This window comes from Podarcis gaigeae, assembly GCF_964106915.1.
Source record: "Podarcis gaigeae genome assembly, chromosome: 5".
NCBI classification, from domain to species: Eukaryota; Metazoa; Chordata; class Lepidosauria; order Squamata; family Lacertidae; genus Podarcis; species Podarcis gaigeae.
In genome coordinates, this window is record NC_139681.1 from 59,686,740 (window position 1) to 59,706,311 (window position 19,572).

General features: G+C 43.3%; 1 protein-coding gene across 2 annotated transcripts in view; it reads right to left on the bottom strand.

Annotated features, from left to right (window-relative positions):
- HPSE2 (heparanase 2 (inactive)) overlaps positions 1–19,572 on the bottom strand; it is a 115,825-nt gene that overhangs the window by 76,000 nt on the left and 20,253 nt on the right. For both annotated transcript variants that reach the window (XM_083740057.1, XM_083740058.1), the window contains one exon: positions 19,178–19,339. In XM_083740057.1, coding sequence (XP_083596183.1) covers positions 19,178–19,339 — 162 coding nt within the window. The remainder of the gene's footprint in view (positions 1–19,177; positions 19,340–19,572) is intronic.

Genomic DNA, 19,572 nt, shown 5'->3' on the forward strand with positions numbered 1-19,572 from the left:
TGTGGCTACCCAACATGTGCTAAGCCGACTTCAAGTCAGATTGCCCCCCCCCCTTTTTTTGCAATGAAACCCACCTGCAAAATTATGGTTGTGACAAAGCACCAAGATTCCATTTGGCTCAATTTAGCATGTAGGCATGTTTGCTCAGGTCAAAATGTGAACAGGAAACAGCAGTTGGCGGTCACACAACTAGCTCAGCATGAACTCATTAACAAATTACAGTGCCGCAGGAATGCAGAATTTGGTGTTGGAAATCACTTTATTTTGATTGCTTTTTAAATGAAATTTTCTAGTCCCTATTGATGTAAAGACAGGTTTGTATATTTGGGGGCAAAGCCAAAAGAGACAGTCTTAAAGTCGATAGAATCCCCCCAGTTTTCTCTGGAAACATTATGGGAGTCACTGGTTTTCTATCCAGGTATCTTCTGAAATTTTGCCCTCCATGCTCTCTCACCCATCCTTCCTGAATCCATTTGAAATTCCAAATGCCACAGTTCCAGAAAGAAACTTATTAGAATCTGGTGGGTTTCTTTGGCTCCTCAGTTTCTGATGACATAGTATGTCATGTCATGGATATACTAAGGTTATCATCACACTGTGTCACTACAGAAAGTATCTGCACAGGCAGCAAAGCTTTCAGATCTGTGATGCAACCAGCTTTACGCAGTAGCTAAGATCAAAGCTTCCAGATGTGCTGGTAAGATTGCGTTCAGTCTTCTTTCTTCAGAAAGATAGTTTTTGGATGCCTTATAAAAAAGTTACAGATTAATTTGGTCCCAGCTTTATGTTGGGTGGTTAATGAAGAACTATGGCATTGAGAATAATGGCCAAACCATGCAAAAAATATAATAGAAGCAGGAGTACCAACACTAGGGGCCCTGAGATGCTGCACTGGAGAAAAAAGGAATCACAATTTTCCATAACTGGGGTGATAAAATTTCACACCTATGTGAAAACAAAACACTCATGAAAGGTTAGTAGTTTCAGGAGGACAGTTACAGGATGACATTTACTGGGCAAGTTTAGAAATGAACTTGTAAGAGAATGGAAACAGAGGGTTCTGATGGACACTCATATAAATAGACCTGTTCATTAATTTTAGCTGTTGCCTAAGTATCTCATCTTGTACTCACTAGCCTATAAGGCTTACAGAGAAGCAATGCAGAAAGGGTCAAGGCCTTTGGCATACAATAAAGCAGAAGCAAGAACGCCTCAAAGTTAGAGCTGGTGTTAACATGGAGGCATTTTCCAAGTCAAAAGAAGAGACTTCTCCCCACAGTCAGATTTAAGGCTTCTGGGTTTGAGATTTGTTGGTTTTACAAATGACACTTAGAATGCATTTTAGTCTGAGATCTGTCAGTTGTGAGCTTTGGAATGAAGGGTTTGAATGTGGTGGCTGCCTCTTTAGCTCAACGGCTGTATTGATCAAACCCACCCAGATCTCACTTAAGCATGTAAACACCAGGGCTTGGCACATAGTCCTACAACCATGAAGATGGCCACTGGTCCCTTGCCCAACAGGATTGCAGCATAAATTCAGAGGCAGCCTGCACAGGAACAAGCCCAGCAGGAGCAGGAGACAGCTGTTTCATTTCTGCTTCTCACAGAAAAAAATATTTCCATGAAGTGTAATGTTTGGAAAATGTCTAAGATCCTAGATCATGCTTTCTTCAAATTCTACGGTCTTAGTGCTGCTGCTGTCTATATTGAGAGAGAGAGAGAGAGAGAGAGATCAGAAAAGAATAGGGAGGCATGAGCAAGTGAGACATTTGGAATGCAGAATAATTTATAAAACATTAATGCAGTAAGGAGAGCTAGATGAAAAACATGGAAAGATAAAGGCATCAATCCTGTGGCATCAATCCTGGGACAGACATAGAATAATTAAACAAAGAGAGCAGAGGTTGCAGTGCAAAGTGCAGGTGCTTTTCTTTGACCTTGAATTTCACGAGAGTTTCATAGAGACCTGCACTAAGAACAGAGACAAATGTGCTTTCAATGTGCAAGGAAGGACGTTAATCCTTTTCAGATAGGTGATAAGGGCATTAGAGTTGCATATCTGAGCAAATAGCAAGGGCAAGAAGAGTGCCCTGGACTTCCTGCAGAGTACAGCTGACTCTAGCAATGGGGCAATACTCTTCAGTGGGATAGAGTTCAGCAAAGCAGGGAAGGCAGCTTTGCCTTAGCAGGAAAGATGTGGGGAAAAGAAAGAAACACTTGAACGGGCAAAATTTCTCCTGCTCAACATCCTTGCATCAACACCAATCTCCTCAAACTGTTTCCATAATTTACATGGAAAGTAAATGGTTAAGTCTACAAGGAGAGAGGGTTATCCTGGAGGAAGGAATATGGAAGCAGAAATGGATATCTTTGGAGTTGTGCCATTTTTGCCATATGCTGAAGGCTGCTTCATATGTTACAATTTCCTACACAGAGATTCATCTCCATGTAGCAAACCATGTATATATGTTGCAATGTATGAAGTGCTGGGGTTTTCATGCTGAGAGTACATTGATGCTCATGTTTATAGAGGCAGTTCAATTCATGTATTCATAGTATAGGGAAATATACCGGTACTGCTCTCCAAACTTAAGTGGGGGGGGGGCGTTTCCTACACTGGGATTTCATCAAAGGGAGACTATGGACAACTCGGAATCTCTCCATTTACTCCAAACTTTTCTATGTCCTCATAAAAAATGACATAGCTTTGTAGGTTTGAACAATAAAAGATAGAGAATAAGCCTCCGAAAAACTTATAATTCATGAGAACAATTTGTCAGATGAACAAGTTGTAGAATTGCTGGCCCTACATACATGTTTTTGGAAAAAGCACAGGCTGTATTTGGGATGCTTTGGTTTGAGGGCACCTTGCCTTAGGTCAGGACTTGGACTTAGTGGCACAACATACACCTTCCCAGTTCTATGTGCATTTGACTCCAACTCCAACTGCTAGGCTTTGGAAATGAAGCAGAGGTGGAGAAGAGTCCTAACAGATAGAGAAATTACGAACCCCACAACCCTCACTACTGATGGATCTCACATTTCTGGACAAAGCCACTGTGTGGTTATCATCACTAGCTTTCTTGTAAGTGCCTCCCCTCAAAAAAATGGTGACACTGTGCTGAGGCTTTTAGAGTCACAGTGAGCCCACAGTCAGGATTGGCCCAAGATATTACGTGGCCTGAGGTAAATTACAAGATTGGACCCCCTCCCAATTTCATGTACAGAGTATGACTAGACTGGCAGTTGAATCTTACTTCAACCCTGGTGATGGGATAGCATGCTCCACCACACCTGAGGCACTAGAATAGATTTGAAGAGGCAGAAGAGGCCATGTAACCACAGAGGGGAATGGCTGGGGCTTGGAACAACCAGGAGCTGCTACTGCTGCCCCTGAGCATCTGCCACCCAAGGCAGTTGCCTCACTCTGCTTAAAGATAGGGCTGGCCCGGTTCACCCAAAGGACTGTCTTTTCTGCAGCCTTGCATCCAGGGGCCTGTAAGAGGCCCTGCTCCTTTTCTAAGAACAGTGTGTGCTTGGGCAAACTGAGAAGGGAAATGAAATGTACATTTCCTTTCTGAGACTAGAAAGGGCCAGCTAGTGGGCAGAGCATTCATGCTGCCTGAAACCTGCCCTAGACTGGGATTAGCATCTGTGTTGATAAAAGTAATATATGAAGCAGCCCTGGGAGAAGATTCCATTGCTGGGAAACCACCAGATGTAGTGTAGCGAACTTGCTGCCAGTCAACTATTTGGCTGTGTACCAAAGCTGGACAATGCGGGCTGTGTGGTCCCCAGATAGGCAACAGCCATAAAATTAAAAGGAAAAAAAATCTGAGAGGCCAAGGAGAAGGGAAAAGAATGTAGGCTGGGGAACTGCCTGAGGCCAAAGACACAGCAGAATAGGCAAACTCCTTACATGGATGGCAACAGTTCCGGATACAAGGTCAACTTGGAGAACCTTTGGTACAGGTTTGAGTTTACAGATTATCTTTTAGTCCAACCACAGATGGGATCAGAGAAACTCCCTAGAAGCTGTGTTTCCAGGACTGTGGGGGCCTATACCAACAGGAAGGGGGTAGAAACCTCCCAACATGTGCAAAAAGCCCACTGTCAAGCCTGCCTTGGAAAAGGAGAGGTGATATGACAGAAACATTTGAGAAGATGCACAGCCAAACTCCCCTTGCTCCCACACTAAGGCAGTAGGGGTGAATTAAACACACAGGCCCCAGGCCAAGCCAGGGCCTTGCACCATACGGTTCCTATCTGGCCATGTCACACACTATTAAACCCAGATCAGAAACAGGATCTGGGAGAATGGAACATACTGAGCCTAGGACATCACAAGCTTCTTCTCCTATAAATAGGAACCATTTTCCAGTAGAGAGCAACTCTCACATTTTTTTTGGCAGTGAATTGGCCAATAAAAGCAGATGAAGATTATCCTATTACCATCATTTTAAACACAGAGCAGTTAACTCCACTGCAATAGAATTTAACCCCATTGCCTCCTGGACCCTGGACTCGGGTAGGGCTGGGAGAAAACCTCCCAGAAATCTGTATTCTCTGCAGACGGCTTCAGCCTTATCCAACACTTTCACAATGTTTCACAACACGATGGCATGAGCAAAACAATGTCCAGCTTGCTCCAGAATTGCAACGTAAGCTTGTTGACACTTACGAGTTACTGGGAAAAATTAACAAAAACACGTGCAACTTGTAAATGAGGGGGGAAACATGAAGAGCAGCTTCCAAACAGGTGCAGCTGATTATCCCAGGCAAATGTGCCTGTAAAAGGAGGGGGGAGAACATTTTCTTCACAAATTTTAAGAGCACTACAGACTTCCAGATAATAGGAAATCCCTGAAGCTTTCAAAAAGTGTTTTCTCATACAGTGTACCTGGTGTGACAGCTGCTTCTTTGCAGCTATGGGGGAGTTGTGGTTTTCCATTTGTGAAAATTCAAGTGAAATCTATCATTTTTTGGAAAGCTACTACTAGGTCCCGGGGTTCTCAAATATCTTTACAGGTTGAACACTTGGAAAGAATTCAAGGCTCCAATCAGTGCTGGAATATGGGGAAGTGTTTAACTCAAAGAAACAGTATATAAAATAAGCTGTTCCTCTGCTTGATGATTATTTCAGGATTGACTAATGACTTGTCCTGGTGCCAGACACCTTCAAGATGGCTCAGGAGGCTCGTTTTCTAAAGTTTGTGTCCATGGCATTCCATCAAATGGAGACTCTTTTCTCTGCAATACTTCTAGGGCTGGGAATTCAGAGTTGGGACAAACATAAATGAACTGTTGGACACCAAGACCAAACACTCCTAGATGTGATCATGCAATTAAATCATCAAGCAATTCCATCTACAATGGCTGACAATTGGAGAAAGAAGCTCTTAAAAGGAAGTAAAATGTGCTCATGATGTCAGCTGCAGCCTTTGCTCAGCAATCCTTGAATGCAAGCCAGGTTGCAGTTGGGTTGGAGGGGGGGGGGTTCATCCCACAACTCGATCTTTGTTAGGTAAGGTGTCAGAACACTGAAGGCCACAATATTTAATCTAACCCCTACACAGCCAAATCTTTCCTTTCTTTCTCCCACCCTGCCCCCCAGCAGAGCAAGCAAGTTCACCAACAGAGGTAAAAAGCGAGGCAAGCGGCCATGCATGTATACTTAGGGATCAAGATTATCCAGCCTTCTTATTAGCACAGTGGCTCTTAAGAGCATTTTGACGTGTGCTACAGCCTTATGGGCCGCTGTACTCAGCAGATGGTCTTGGGCTATTTAAATATTTGGAATATCTTAGAGTATCTGGAGACAACAGATAAAGGCAGATCGTGCTTCAGTTGGCAAAGGAAGAGATTTCTTAATCCAGAAGAGCTTTGCTATGAAGACTTGAGCCTCCTTGGATAATTCAGATAACTCTCATCAACTGATAATTTCTGATAGGAACAGGTAGACAGCTATAACAATAGAAGCCACCGAATATACATTGATATTCTGTTTACTAGGATTCAAGAGCAAGTGTACTCAAGTCTCTACAGTTTCTATGACTGTCAAGAGGAAAGCAGATAGATTTGTTCAAGTCCTGGGCAGCATGAATCTGCAAGGGTGGATTTAGGGCTGTGCGAGCAGTGCATATGCACTGGGCCCTTAGCCAAAGGGGTACTGTCTCCAAGCCCGATAAGCAAGGGTCCTGGAGTGCTCCTTCATCTTCTCCAAAACCTAGTTAGTGCTTTCCCAGATCTGGGAAGGAAGTGGGAAGGCTCCAGGACTCTGCCAGAGCCCTCATGCCTCCTTCCCAAAGCTGTCTGCCTCCCTACCTGCCTTTGGGAAGGCAGCACAAGGCTGCAGGGGTGCCAAATCAAGGGTGACAGGTTGGTGAACTTCAACTTGCTGATTTTTTGGGGAAGACACTTCCTTGTATTCCAACAATACATTCCAAGGCGAGTTGCAGAAACTCAGTCTGGTCTGGCATGTTACTGCCATAAAAGGTGGATCAGATATGGGTATTTTGTGCTTCATTGATCACCCCAATTGCTTTTGCTTCTCTCCAACTTTTCATTTTCCACTTATCTCCATATACATAAAACAGAGTAAGGCCTGGTATTGGAAGCTGCCTTCCCTTGGCAACTGGTTGTGATCCTGCAGGAAAGCGCTGATAGGGTTCTTTCATTACCTATAGCTTATGGAGGGAGGAGGCAGTATTATTTCTAGAAGGTGCTAAAATATGGCCTGGACAGAATCTAGACCTGGGTGGAGTCTAAAGAATGACTGAAGGCAATTTGTTGATTTCCTTGTCAGTAAAAAAAAAAAAAAAGCACACCAACTACCAAACATCTGGAAAGGGTGAGTTCTTGTTCCAACCCACATGTGAATTTTGTTTTAAAACAGACTTAGAAAGGTCTCTTGCTTCTGCCTTTGCTATTTAAGGCCAAAGAACTTTGACACTTGTTTTGAATAACAAAGAATATGCAGACTGAGCATCTGTACTACTTAGCCCTTTAGACACAATAAGAACAGTTCACCCAGCGGAAAAACTCTTTTCCTCCTTCCACTCCCCAAATTATTGGGCACGTAGATATAGCACAAAATGCAGCCAAATTTGGATTCATGGTATTAGGGCTCAAATCAGAAAGAGGTGAATCTGAAAAAGCATAGAATTTCCACAAGGATTCCCCTCCTTCCGATCGGAAAAACTGTGGAAGCTCAATAGTTTTCCGGATACCTACTCGGCCACTCTCTGCTCATTAAGCTAATTGCTCTCTCTCAAATACACCCTCATTCTTTTTAAACCCAGTGCCTCATTGTCACACTGAAACACAGTGGAACACTGCCTGAAGAGTCCACCATTAAATAAACTATTGATGTTCTTCTAGAATTCTCCCAGGGCTCTCGCGTCATTGCTGCTTTTGAGGCATCTAATCAGCTGTTTCCTCACTGAATGTTCAGAGATCCAGCAGCCCTTCAAGGAGAAGGAAGAGGCCTGGACCACCCAGCCTCTCAAACTAGCCATGGAGGCAGCTTGTACAGTTCCCTAGTTAGGAAACGGTTTGAACTCAACGTGATTCTTTGCATATCCAAATGAAAACATTTTACTCTGCTCCCCCACCCGCCATTTGTTTCTTCCAAATTATCCAGTTGGGCTGGCTCAGATGTATCAGCTCTCTTTTTCACACGTGCACAAACAGTGACATTGTCATAGGAGACAAGTGAAGACTGAATCTAAGGGCTAAAAACCAGATGTTTCCCCATCTTCCTGTGCAGAGCCATATTTTATCTATGGCTCTTTCCTGAATTTATAGCCAATGAAGAGATGTTACTACATTAGCTCATGGAGGGGGTGGATGATAAAACAAGAGAGGAAGAGCCAGACAAGGCCCGGAGAAGTTATCCAGAGCGCTGCAATCGGAGAAGCGTGACGAATGGGCAGTGTGGCTGCCGCGGGCTCCAGCAGAAAGGCAGATTGGCTGGCTAGGAGTGATTGGCCACAGCTGGAGGCAGCGTTTTACACACACACACAGCCCATCTGGAGCTCCTTAAAAGAGCTTCCCCAGGTGATCCGGTTTAGGGAGTGCCCAGCAGAAGGAAGAAAAGGGGTAACTGAGCATCTCAGACGGATCCATCCCCCCTGCCCCCTAATTACTTAATGGAGGATTGTTGGAATCTGCTTTAACTTCTCCCTTCAAAGCTGCTCCTCTTGCTTCCTTGCCAATGGGTTTGCATTTCACTCCAAAAAGGAGTCTCCCCACCCGTTCTATTTCTTCTGAGTAATTCAATAGCTGCAGTTCCTGGCATGATGACCCAGCTGTGCTGGAAGGAGCAAAGGTGACCTACCTCTCAAGCCCATTTCTCCCTAAATGTTACTCAGCTACTCTTCTGTCCAGTGTGAATTGCCAGTCACAGCCTGTAGTTCATTGGTAGGAAAAAGCATTTCATGCAGCACTATAATATCATGAAAGCAGTGGTGGTAGCATCCAGAATTCATGCAAATGTTACTTACAAGATCACAACCATATATATATTATTATTAATTTGTCCCTACCATAGAGATCAATCAGAAGTTGAGTATGCTAAATACCAACCACAGCTCTAGTCTATAAAAAGTCATATTGATCTGTCCCAATTAGTGTGACCTACTTAAGCTTCCACAATTGCAAAGCCCCTGTGCTCCTCAGCACATTATTGAAACAATAATGCACACAAATAGGTGCACATGCAATAGGAAGTTAGACCATCAGGACTATGAGTCTTGTCCTGGCTAAAAGATGAATTTCTAAAAAATGTCAAGGCTATAATTACATATGGTTGTCTATTTTTTTGAAATTCACTGTGCAACCAGAGCTTCTGGATCACAACTGCCTGCAAATCCTATGCCATCTTGAGTTCATCAGAGAAGAAAGGGGTGGGGGAATATACATAAAATAAAATGGGCTGTAGCCCTTAGCAGCCACTAAGTCAGGATCTCATTTGGAACTGGCCAAAACAGGAGAGCAAGAGGAGCTGTAGACAAGGAATGGCTAGACAGATGGGGAAGTGGTTTGGAGTCAAGCAAAGCACTGGAGTCAGACTGTATTCCTAGCAGCAGGTAGCGCCCCCACCAGTTATAGTAACCCCTGTGGCCACTTGAATGATAATCCAGATGCAAACTCACCCACTGTTCCTTCTTCCTTTGCTTTTCCTTCTAAACTGTGCAGGAATCCCGACAATGAAGAATTGATCTGTCATCAGAAACATGTCCCTCAAGACCCGGATGAAAGAATGAGCAATGACCCCATCAGCACCATGACCACAGCATTCCTTCCCACTCTCCTTCCTCACAGGAGCTCCAGCAGCTTACATATATCATTGCACAGAGCTGTTGTATAGCAGTTAACTATCTCACCCCTTGAACAAAATCCTACCTTAAAATTGGCTAAGAGAGCTCTGTGGGTGATAGCCCTTTGAGGGTAAAGTTTTAACTACAAGGTTTTTCAGACATGCTGTCTAGGAAATATGGTCTACTGATCTCAGTGGGGTTTATTCTGAGTGAGCATTCCTACTAGGGTTAAGCAAAAAGGTAAGTATTCTGAGTACCTGCCCAACAGATCTGGCACATCTTGTATTTCCTGGAGGTTCTGCAAATCTTGAGCATTTTCATAATGCAAAATAAAACCATTTCATAATCACTGATATGGGGGTGTTGTGTTGTTGAGCAGAATCAGGATGGGGTATGCAAAGATGCCTTCAGCCATTGCAAATACCATGAAGAAATTAGAGCTGGCATATGCCTAGATCCAGACTCCCACGTCCAGCATAGAAGGCAGAGTTTTGTTTTATTTGTTTGTTTATTTACGAGTACAACCCACTTTACTAACATGAGTCAATCAGGGCTGCTTGCAGACAATAATTAAAACATGTGATCATACCCTTTGTTTTTCAGCTCAAGGAACATGAGGGCAGTGGTGGTTAAATCATTTTCTGCCTAAAATAAACACTTTAAAATGCAAATATAAGTAACCTACACGAAAAGGGGAAAAACTTCAAGAAAAATACATCCCAAGTATATCTGTAAATTGATTCAGTTTAAATTGAGATAGTAACATAATTATCGTAAAGGTAAAAGGACCCCTGACCATTAGGTCCAGTTGTGGCTGACTCTGGGGTTGCGGCGCTCATATCGCTTTACTGGCCGAGGGAGCCGGCGTACAGCTTCCGGGTCATGTGGCCAGCATGACTAAGCCGCTTCTGGAGAACCAGAGCAGCGCACGGAAACGCCGTTTACCTTCCCGCCAGAGCGGTACCTATTTATCTACTTGCACTTTGACGTGCTTTCGAACTGCTAGGTTGGCAGGAGATAATTATCATAGCTGGAGTGTAATCCAGAATCTCTTATACATTTGGGCTACTTGGTTTCATCTAAGAAAAGAAAATGCCCCATCCAAGTAAAGGAGCTTGCGCATCGCATCCAAGCGCAAAGTGTATCCTTTCCCAGGTCAAAAAGGAACGATCCCGCGTGTACAGAGCTTTGGATCATATAGTTAAGCACAAGTGCTGCACATGAGCTCAAAACGAGGGTCTAGTATTTTTCACCCAAACATTTTGACCACAGAGCAGCTTGAAGTGAAGCCTCTCAAATGATACTGGCAGGCACAGTGTTTCCCTCACACAGCAGCAGAGACAAGATAAGTCCTTTTATCAACTCTGAAAGATCTCAAGGCTCTTTTGGAATCTGGACCCAGCAGCTCTGTTGCAAAGGAATACTTTATTCAGACAGGCAAATGATGACAAATGTCTTAAAGACAAACGTCAAAGGAAAAGGACAGGTGACAGTGGTACCAGTTATGTAATGCTTAAAGAAAGTTCAAATCAGGTTCCATGCATAATCTCAATGACACTTTTAATGGCCCTGTAAGGTTGGCCAGAATTTTTATCTGAGGCCAAAAAAGAGAACTTTCTCCCTCAGAATTCTTGGCCATTGGAATCTGGATATCCTACCTGTACAGTTTAATAAAAGTTGCCTGCGATAGAGTTCTTCTTCATTTAAAAAACATTTTATATACCACCTTCCATTAAGAAAGTCCAAGGCAGATCATGACAATACAAAATACAATTCACCCACACCACTATGAATTCTGCAGGATCCAATAGCAGATAGAGGGGCTCTGGCAGTTGTTCCTGAAGTGCCCTGCTATGACAACAGTACATATAAGCCAATCATAAGAGAGGTAAAGAGATGGGAAGCAAAGGGACCAGAGATGAAGGGAGAGAATACATGCGCACACCAGTCAGTGAAAAAGGAGGGAGAACCCGTGGAGGTTTCAAAATATGCTTGAACATTCTTTTTTCAATGTTGTTCCTGTGAGGCACTATACTTGTGACTTGTTCACATGAAATTGATGAAGACAACAACCATGACCTGTGAACATGTTGGTTCTGCGTCATTCCAATATAAGAGGGAAACTAATAGATGGAGTGTTTAGCCATTTTTAACTGAACAAAATTATTTATTTTTTGTTTAGATATGTCCAGTACTATGAACAGTGTAATAAACAAAATCTATCACTCCTATCACTTTGCACATACAGCTAATGATTTGCATCAGTGAATGAGCCATTCCAGACTAATAACTGCAAAGAGAATAATATTGCCTGATTGTCAACTCAAACACAATACTTTTCAATGTTGACTGGTCACACATCCCCCGGCGTCACTGAGCATTAATGATAAAGTGATATATGTACATGTGTAAGTCACATCTAAGTGGATGTATCGCTATCAAAGATTGATTAGAGAAAGGAATATACTAGAGCAGGTTTTAGATACATGCTGCCAATCATTAGCTTCTTCAAAGTGGAGCAGACAGAATATTTTACAGTGTATAAGATGTACAGTGGTACCTCGGGTTAAGTACTTAATTCGTTCCAGAGGTCTGTACTTAACCTGAAACTGTTCTTAACCTGAAGCACCACTTTAGTTAATGGGGCCTCCTGCTGCCGCCGTGCACGATTTCTGTTCTCATCCTGAAGCAAAGTTCTTAACCTGAAGCACTATTTCTGGGTTAGCGGAGTCTGTAACCTGAAGCGTATGTAACCTGAAGCGTATGTAACCCGAGGTACCACTGTATACATATAAGTCAATCTGATGTCAGGACAGAATCTCGGTATACCCTGTAACCCAGGGGATGTTCCCTGATACATAAGAAATTAGGAATGTGAATATCTCACTGGCTATTATTTCTATTCATCTCGGCCCATTTTAAAGTTAGATGGCTGAAGGTGCCTTTTTAAAATAAGTGAAGTACTTCTACAGAGATTGCACAGTGCTTTACTGAACACTGGAAAAATTTAGGCCACTGCTATGCCTGTCACAAAGCTCAGCTATCCAGTCTGTCCTGCTCCCTAACAATGTGCCAGTTCAGCTAATTGAAGTCAAATAACTTTCTAAAGGAAGTTGGAAGGCACTAATTAAAATCTGGTCTCTTGTGAATGGAAGCTTTGGCAAAACTGGATTTATTTCCATTTGACATTTCAATATTATTTTCCCCTTCAGCAGAGCTAGACATGGTTGGCATGTGCAACTATGCTGATGTTTGCAAGCCATTTGGTGAAAGTATACTTACATAAGCAGGGGCAAGCTCTCTGTCTGTTAGTCAATGTGACGATGTTTACAGACAGTGGCACTAGAGTCTGCTGCAGTAAATGAAGATACAGTCATACCTCATGTTACAGCTGCTTCAGGTTACCTGTTTTCAGGTTGCGGACTGTGGGAAACCCGGAAGTACCGGAACGGGTTACTTCCAGGTTTCACGGCTCACACATGCGCAGAAGCGCCAAATCACACCGGCGCTTCAGGATGCGAAGGCTTTGGGTTTCAGATGTGCTTCCGTCACGGATTACGTCTGCAACCTGAGGTTCCACTGTAGAACAGGAATAATGTCCTTTGTGTTGGCTCCCCATCCATCCTCTTCCCAGTATGAACCATGGAAGAGCAGCACTTAAGAGCCGGGCCACACTGCATGCATGGAGGATAATTCCATATGAAAGTTTTTTCTCACAGGGAAAGCCGTAAGACTATGAGATATTTGCAGTGACAGCAAGTGTTACGTAGTAATAGAAAGATCTCGGTTGGTTCCTTCAGTTTCTCATTTTTTCAGTCTTAAATTCAGTTCTCCACATTTCTGCAGCAATTTGAAAATTTTCTCTCAAAAAATACACATGAGAATTCTTCAGCACTTTTGTGCAAATTTCTCCTAGTGAACACATTTTTGTACACAATTTTGACTAATTTATGCCAGCAACTTCCAGAACAATGCATTTTGGTATTTAATTTTCACTTATATGTTCATTTTCATTGACATTTTTGCCTAATATATGCATTTCTGTAAGCAATACTTAGTTGGTTAGTTGGAGAACTGCATCACAGCATTCAGTCAAGGACAAATTTTCAAGGATAGCTATGTTTTGATAAATCTGGCTTTAATTCACACTGAATTCTTCTCCCATGCTTAGTGTTGGGCAAGGGCTTTGCAGAGTACATGGCCAGCCTGAGGCCTGACAGGTCAGCCGTGTTTTCACTCACCACAGCAGGCACTCCTAGTTGCAGGATGTTGGGGTGGTAGCAGCAGCAGCAGCACCACATCTGGCTGCCATTAATGAGCCTGCAGTCAGGTCATGTCCTTTCTGGCAGTAAATTCCTCCTCGGGGCAGCCCCAACAGAAGCCCTGCAGGGTCTCCTAGGCTCTTGCCTTCAAGACGAGCAGAGAAATGCTCATTTTGCCCTTCTCAAGGAAGTGATTAGTTAAATCAGCATGAGCCTTCCAATCCAGGCACAGAGCCGGATGTCTACACACATGGGGCCAAGAGTCACGTGCTGGGGGAGTGTTTCATATCCACAGTCTAGGCCCCAAGAAGTAATTTGTCCCTTCAAGCATGATAAATGCTGGGGCCACAAAACAATTCTGAGCTGCTTATTCATATGCTTTTGCTGACTACGGTAATCCATTAATTGATTAAATCTAAATAATAGGCATGTCACTTCTTTGACATAGTGATGTATGTTGACATAACTCATAGTATAAAAAGCAAATGTTACCATCCTTTGTTAGAACAGGCACCTTTAATATTTTCTTGTACATTCCCTATTATAGTAACATACCAGAAATAAAATAGCCTAAAAAATGAACAAAACTTAACCAAAACTGGCACAAGATTCCCCACCATCAATTAATTCACAATTAATCAGTAACTAATCTACAGATGAAACTTTGCAGTCCCAATTAATATAGTTCTGGAAGTGATTGCAACATCCCCTATGGAAAGCAAAAGCAGGGTCAATGCTAATCTTTCCACAGCCAGCCACAGAAAGGATGTACATTTTAGCACAACCTCTGACTGTTGCATGCCTCCTTTGCCTCACACACCAAGGGCAGGTGGCCCCCAGAAGTTTCTCTATGAAAGGAATGCGGCCCTCAGGCTGAAAAAGCTTCCACACCCTCGAAGTAGAAGGAAATTTCCCTGCCCTGTGGTGCTACGTTGAGTCATATTTCATTGTTCCATATTTCATTGTTCCACCTGCTCTTCCTCACCCTTGGTCACAACTGTAGGGTAAGCACACATGGTTCTGTCAGTGGTGGCAGCAAGTCTCATACTCAATTTACAGTATTTGATAAACTTGAAATATGTTACTAGTGCACTTGAAAATTTGTTTGAAGTGGGGGATATAAGCACTGAAAATAAATATAAGTATGAACAGGGGGGAAGAAAAAGGAAAAAAAAACCCACAGCTTCCACCAATCAAAGAGACCAATGGCCTCTGCCAGGTCCCAGCTGAGGTGATGTTTTCATCCCAGAATGGCTTTCTCAGACACTCACTCACAAGCAAAACTGGCTCTGCTGCATTCCAAATAGGACACTGTCCAAACAGCCAGGTTTCAGAAATTGGCAGAGGACCAGCACTGGGACACGTAACTTGGGAGAGAAGTGAGGGCCAATTCACATGGCCCACAATCATTCCTAGGCCTGTGGCAGGTTCAGAACACATTACACTGGGCCACACAGCAAGATGAGAATCTAAATTACTCTATTTCATGGCCATATCATTCTCGCTGTTGGTGTATGATAAGGAAAATGGAGTGTGGGAAAAGCAGTCTGTCATATGCTGAAAGGTGATCAAGCCATAGGGATAGAACAGTCACATAAAGGCTGCACACTGAAGGCTGATTTTCTGTCAGAAACTGATCCAAAGCCTTTAGCATAGGTACGAACACAGCCATTTCACAGATATCTACCTCTTATCTTTGCTCTTCTGTTTAGCCATATGGCAAGGCAGGGTAGTGGGAAAGGATAACAAAACACATTTTAACTACCGTAGCTTGTTATTTTCCCTGGAATAGCAGGAAGATGCCATTTGTGCAAGAGGTTGAGCTTCATTCTCAGAGGCAGCTGTGTACTGTAGTCTACGTTCATCTGGTGGCAAAACAAGGCTTGATAAAGAAAGTGGTGATCCCGTGAATGACCTGGGGCTCCTCCAGGCATCCTTTTTATTGTGCATTCATGATTATTTGTGATCATGATGCTATTGGGGTGGCCCCACGTGGCCCCACTTTCAATACTGTTTGCACCTGCGAATGTTTTGGAGAAGTGATACCGCTTCGCTCCTGGTCAGTGACCATCCTGTAATTTCCTGCCAAAACCCTGTAACTTTTTATACCACAAGTGTTCTGGTTTATTTTTGTCCCCCTTTTGTTGCACTATAGTCGCTCTGGGCAGCAATAATGTGGTAGCACTGAGGGGAAATCACAGAACATACTAAAGCAGAATAAACCCACCAATAAGGCAGTATTTTTGTGTGAAGAAGAACACACCATGCTGGAGGGGCCCCTTGACACTTGGACAGTTTACTCCCTACACCTCACTCCATCCCAGAAAACCCCTGCCTGATGCATTTTTCTCCTGCAAGTATTTGTCCTCTGGTCCTGAGGGAGCAGGTGCAATTGCCCCCTCAGCCAGTCATCTCATCCCATCCCATACACACAACCAAAATGATAGAATCCATCATAGGAAAGAGAAATATTTACATGGCTCTGTCTAGTTATATGTAAATATTATGTTCTACCCACTAAGAACACAGAGCTAAGTTACATTTATGAAATGAGAGATTAAACCTCCTAACAATTATCAGGCTACATCGATTTCACCCAAGGAGGCTGCGCGCAGCCCTGCCACTTGAAAGACGTTTTGCCTCACAGAGGCACCTGGAGCCAAAATCTTCTATCCTCCCAACATAAACATACTTTAAAAGGCCAAGAGACTGCAATAACCGGCTGCCCCCTCGGGCGCTAGGTCCTAGGCAAAAATGCAAGCAATGCCCTAGGCCTCTTTGAAACTGCCGTGCAGACTAGCACAGGAGGGGAAGACCCTCCTTTCTGGGGGAAGTTTGTTTACTGGAGAGTAAGCAAGTTGTCAGGGGAGATTCCAAGAGCTCAAGTGGGAATAAACAGCTGAGGGGATTATGTTACACAAAATGATAAATGGCTTGAAGGGATCCTGCCCAAACATCATGCAGCCACAAGTCTGGGGATCTGTCACAGCTAGGTGTCTTCTCCAGAGACTGGGAAAGCCTCCAGCCCTGGGTGCCTCCTGCTTTCTCCCCACAAAGTGTGGGGCGCTGACATAGATGTTCATGTCACACAAACTCAGCACCCATCCCAAAACCTTGGGAACTAGGGGTTCTTTTTAAACCTGGGCCTCGTTTCTGGTGAAAACTTGGGCACTTCTTGGTGGGGCTTTCCGCTGCCACCCACTGGCCAGAGGTGGGAGAACTAGATCCTTCTCTCCTGTCCTCCCACTAGCCAGGCAGGACATTTACGAGTGCCCTGCAGCTCTCCCCACTACCTCACAGCCTGTCAGTCATTCCAGGACCCATTTCATGGATAATTCAAACAACACCCGTAATAGAAACAGCCACTCGGCTCCATCTGGACCATTATCTCTTTTATATTTGCTCTTTAATATTTACTGGGTTCACACAAAGTGCATGTGCTGCTTTGGTTTCAAGGACACCAAATTTAGTAATTGCTGCATCCCTTCTACTAAAGCAAGTGAGGGCAGGGAGAGGGGAAGAAGCTTGAAATCCTTGCACGGCTATTTTGAGGAGTGCTAAAGAGCTACAAAAAGACTTGTGTTGCTTGTTAGGGCAGAGGCCCAGGGTGAAAGTCGTCAGACAATTTCTGCTAGGCCTGCTAACGCTCCTCTCAACCAAGTGCATCTTAAAGGAAGGCAGGAGTAGCTGTTGCCTCTTGAAGAACAGCATCCCAGGGCTACATCTCTCATAAAAACTGCAGCCCCCCATCAGATTATTATTTTTTTTTCAAATAAAGGGGAGCTTACTTCACAGGTGGCCAAATGCTCGTCTGAAGGCTGGTTGCACCCAGCAACGTAGCTAGCTACTGGCACCTAGAGATGGGCAAAACTGTCAATTTTGGTCTCTTGTTTTTCCAGTCTCACGTTCACCTCTTGGCATTTACATATCAGCTTACAGTTTTAAAAAAAATGTTCTCACAAAAAAAGGATCAACATGTTAATGTGAACTTCTCCTATGCACAGTTTTGTGTGTAATTTTGCATAACAGACATAGTTTTGCAACCAGTTTTCTCTAACACATAAAAATGCAGCATATTAGAGAAAATTGGTTGCAAAACTATGTTACACAAAAGTACACACAAAACTGTGCATATGAGAAGCTCACATTTTCACTGACATCCATTTCTAGACATACCTCCCCCTAATGCGCATATTTTAATACACACCATACGAATGGAGAACTTCACTGCAAAATTTGGCAAAGCGAAAATTCCAATGGACAGTTGGTTCATAAGTTCAAGTATTATTTAGGGAAGTACAAATTAGGTAACTTCTCATTAAGATTTCTCTCCCATCCCTACTAGTAACTTGATCATATTTTAATCAATGTGTGTGCAGTAAAAAGCTTGCCTTTAGTTTTTTGTTCATACGGAGAATGTGTTAGTTTGTTCTCTGAATGATATGTCTCTCTTTGGCTTTGAATGTGGAAAGGTCAAATCCGAGTCAAATACCTTTCTGGTCCCCAGATCACTACCTGAAGAATAGAGTGGCCCTTCCAGAGAAGATGACTGTCCCTGGTTTATGCCTAGGATGTGTAATAAGAGATATTTAAATTGAGGCACTCCAGTCCCAGCAGAAACCTAAGATGAGTCAGGAATATGACATATAGAGAGGTGCTGCCAGATTAACAATGATATATCTTCCTACTCACTACCAAGTCCAATTCAGTTTGTTGGTGCCAACCCTAAATGGTTTGGGACCCAAATACCTGAAGGCAAGCCTCTCCTTGGTGGTTCCCCATTTGTGGAGTGTCCTCCCATTACATACCCAACTGGCACAGACATTGATATCATTTCTGCACCATATTAAAACTTATCTGTTCACTCAGGAATTTTAAATGTTTGTAAGGGAATGGTTGTTTTAGCCTACACTGCCCTTTCATAGTTGCCCCATGTGTATGTATTTTTTATGGGCTTGTCTATTGTTTATGTATAAATTCAGTTGTTTAATATCATACCCTGCTGCCCTGGTATCAGTTCTGATAAAGGGTAGGCTATATACACATATTTTAAAATAAATAAATACTCATGGAACAGCTATTTTTCACTTCATTTTAAAGGGCATGTGCTAATCATTTTTCTTGTTGTTCTGGCTGCATCAAAACGCTGCTCAAAGCCACAGATCACCTCTTGCTGCTTAAATCAAATCCAGGAGTCTGTCTGTGTCCCAAGAAGCTGTTAAGCAACCCAACCCATTATTGCTGTTACATGAGACCATCAAACAGAAGAATGAACACACTGTGGGTTTTCCTAGTATTTATTCCCCTTCTCTGACTTCTATCTTATTGGGCACAGATTTTGGTTTATGTGTAACAAGGTCAGATTGTCGCTTTCTCTTGCATTCTGAAACTGGCAGCATCCAAGTTGCCAGCAAAGTGAGGAGACACACTCTAGATTACATTTTAATTTGTGTAACATTTCCTGCAGACTGTGAGCTGCCATAGCTCAGGAGCCACCTGCTTTCTCTTCTCACCATGAAACAAGCAGCAATTTGTCCTACCAGAGTCTCAGCAATGAGGGCAGATCCTTGGCTCATGATGGCCTTGCAACCTTACCTGTTAGCGTGAGATTGGTGTAAGTGTTGGAAAACTGCTCCTTGAGGAGAACCAGGTGCATCTGAGCTGCCTTTTCCCTCTGTAGCTCCAACATGATGTCTGGGTGCTGGGCAATCTTGCAGCCTTTCTGTTTATCCAAGGCAATATCACTGCGAATGATGTCTGTGGTATAAAAGAACAAAAGGCTCAACAAAAAACTCACAGCTTTCAGTCCTTAGCAAAAGTCTCTACTCTTTAAGTTGAAACCAGACAAACTCGCCTGATGGGCAATGCATTCCCACCTGCCCCTTGCAGGTCTGTGCTTCCTTCCAGTCAATCTTCCTCAGCATCTCATGACTCTGTCAGCTTCAGACCCCTGACGGCCAGCATTTTCATTCACCATTCATGCCTTCTTT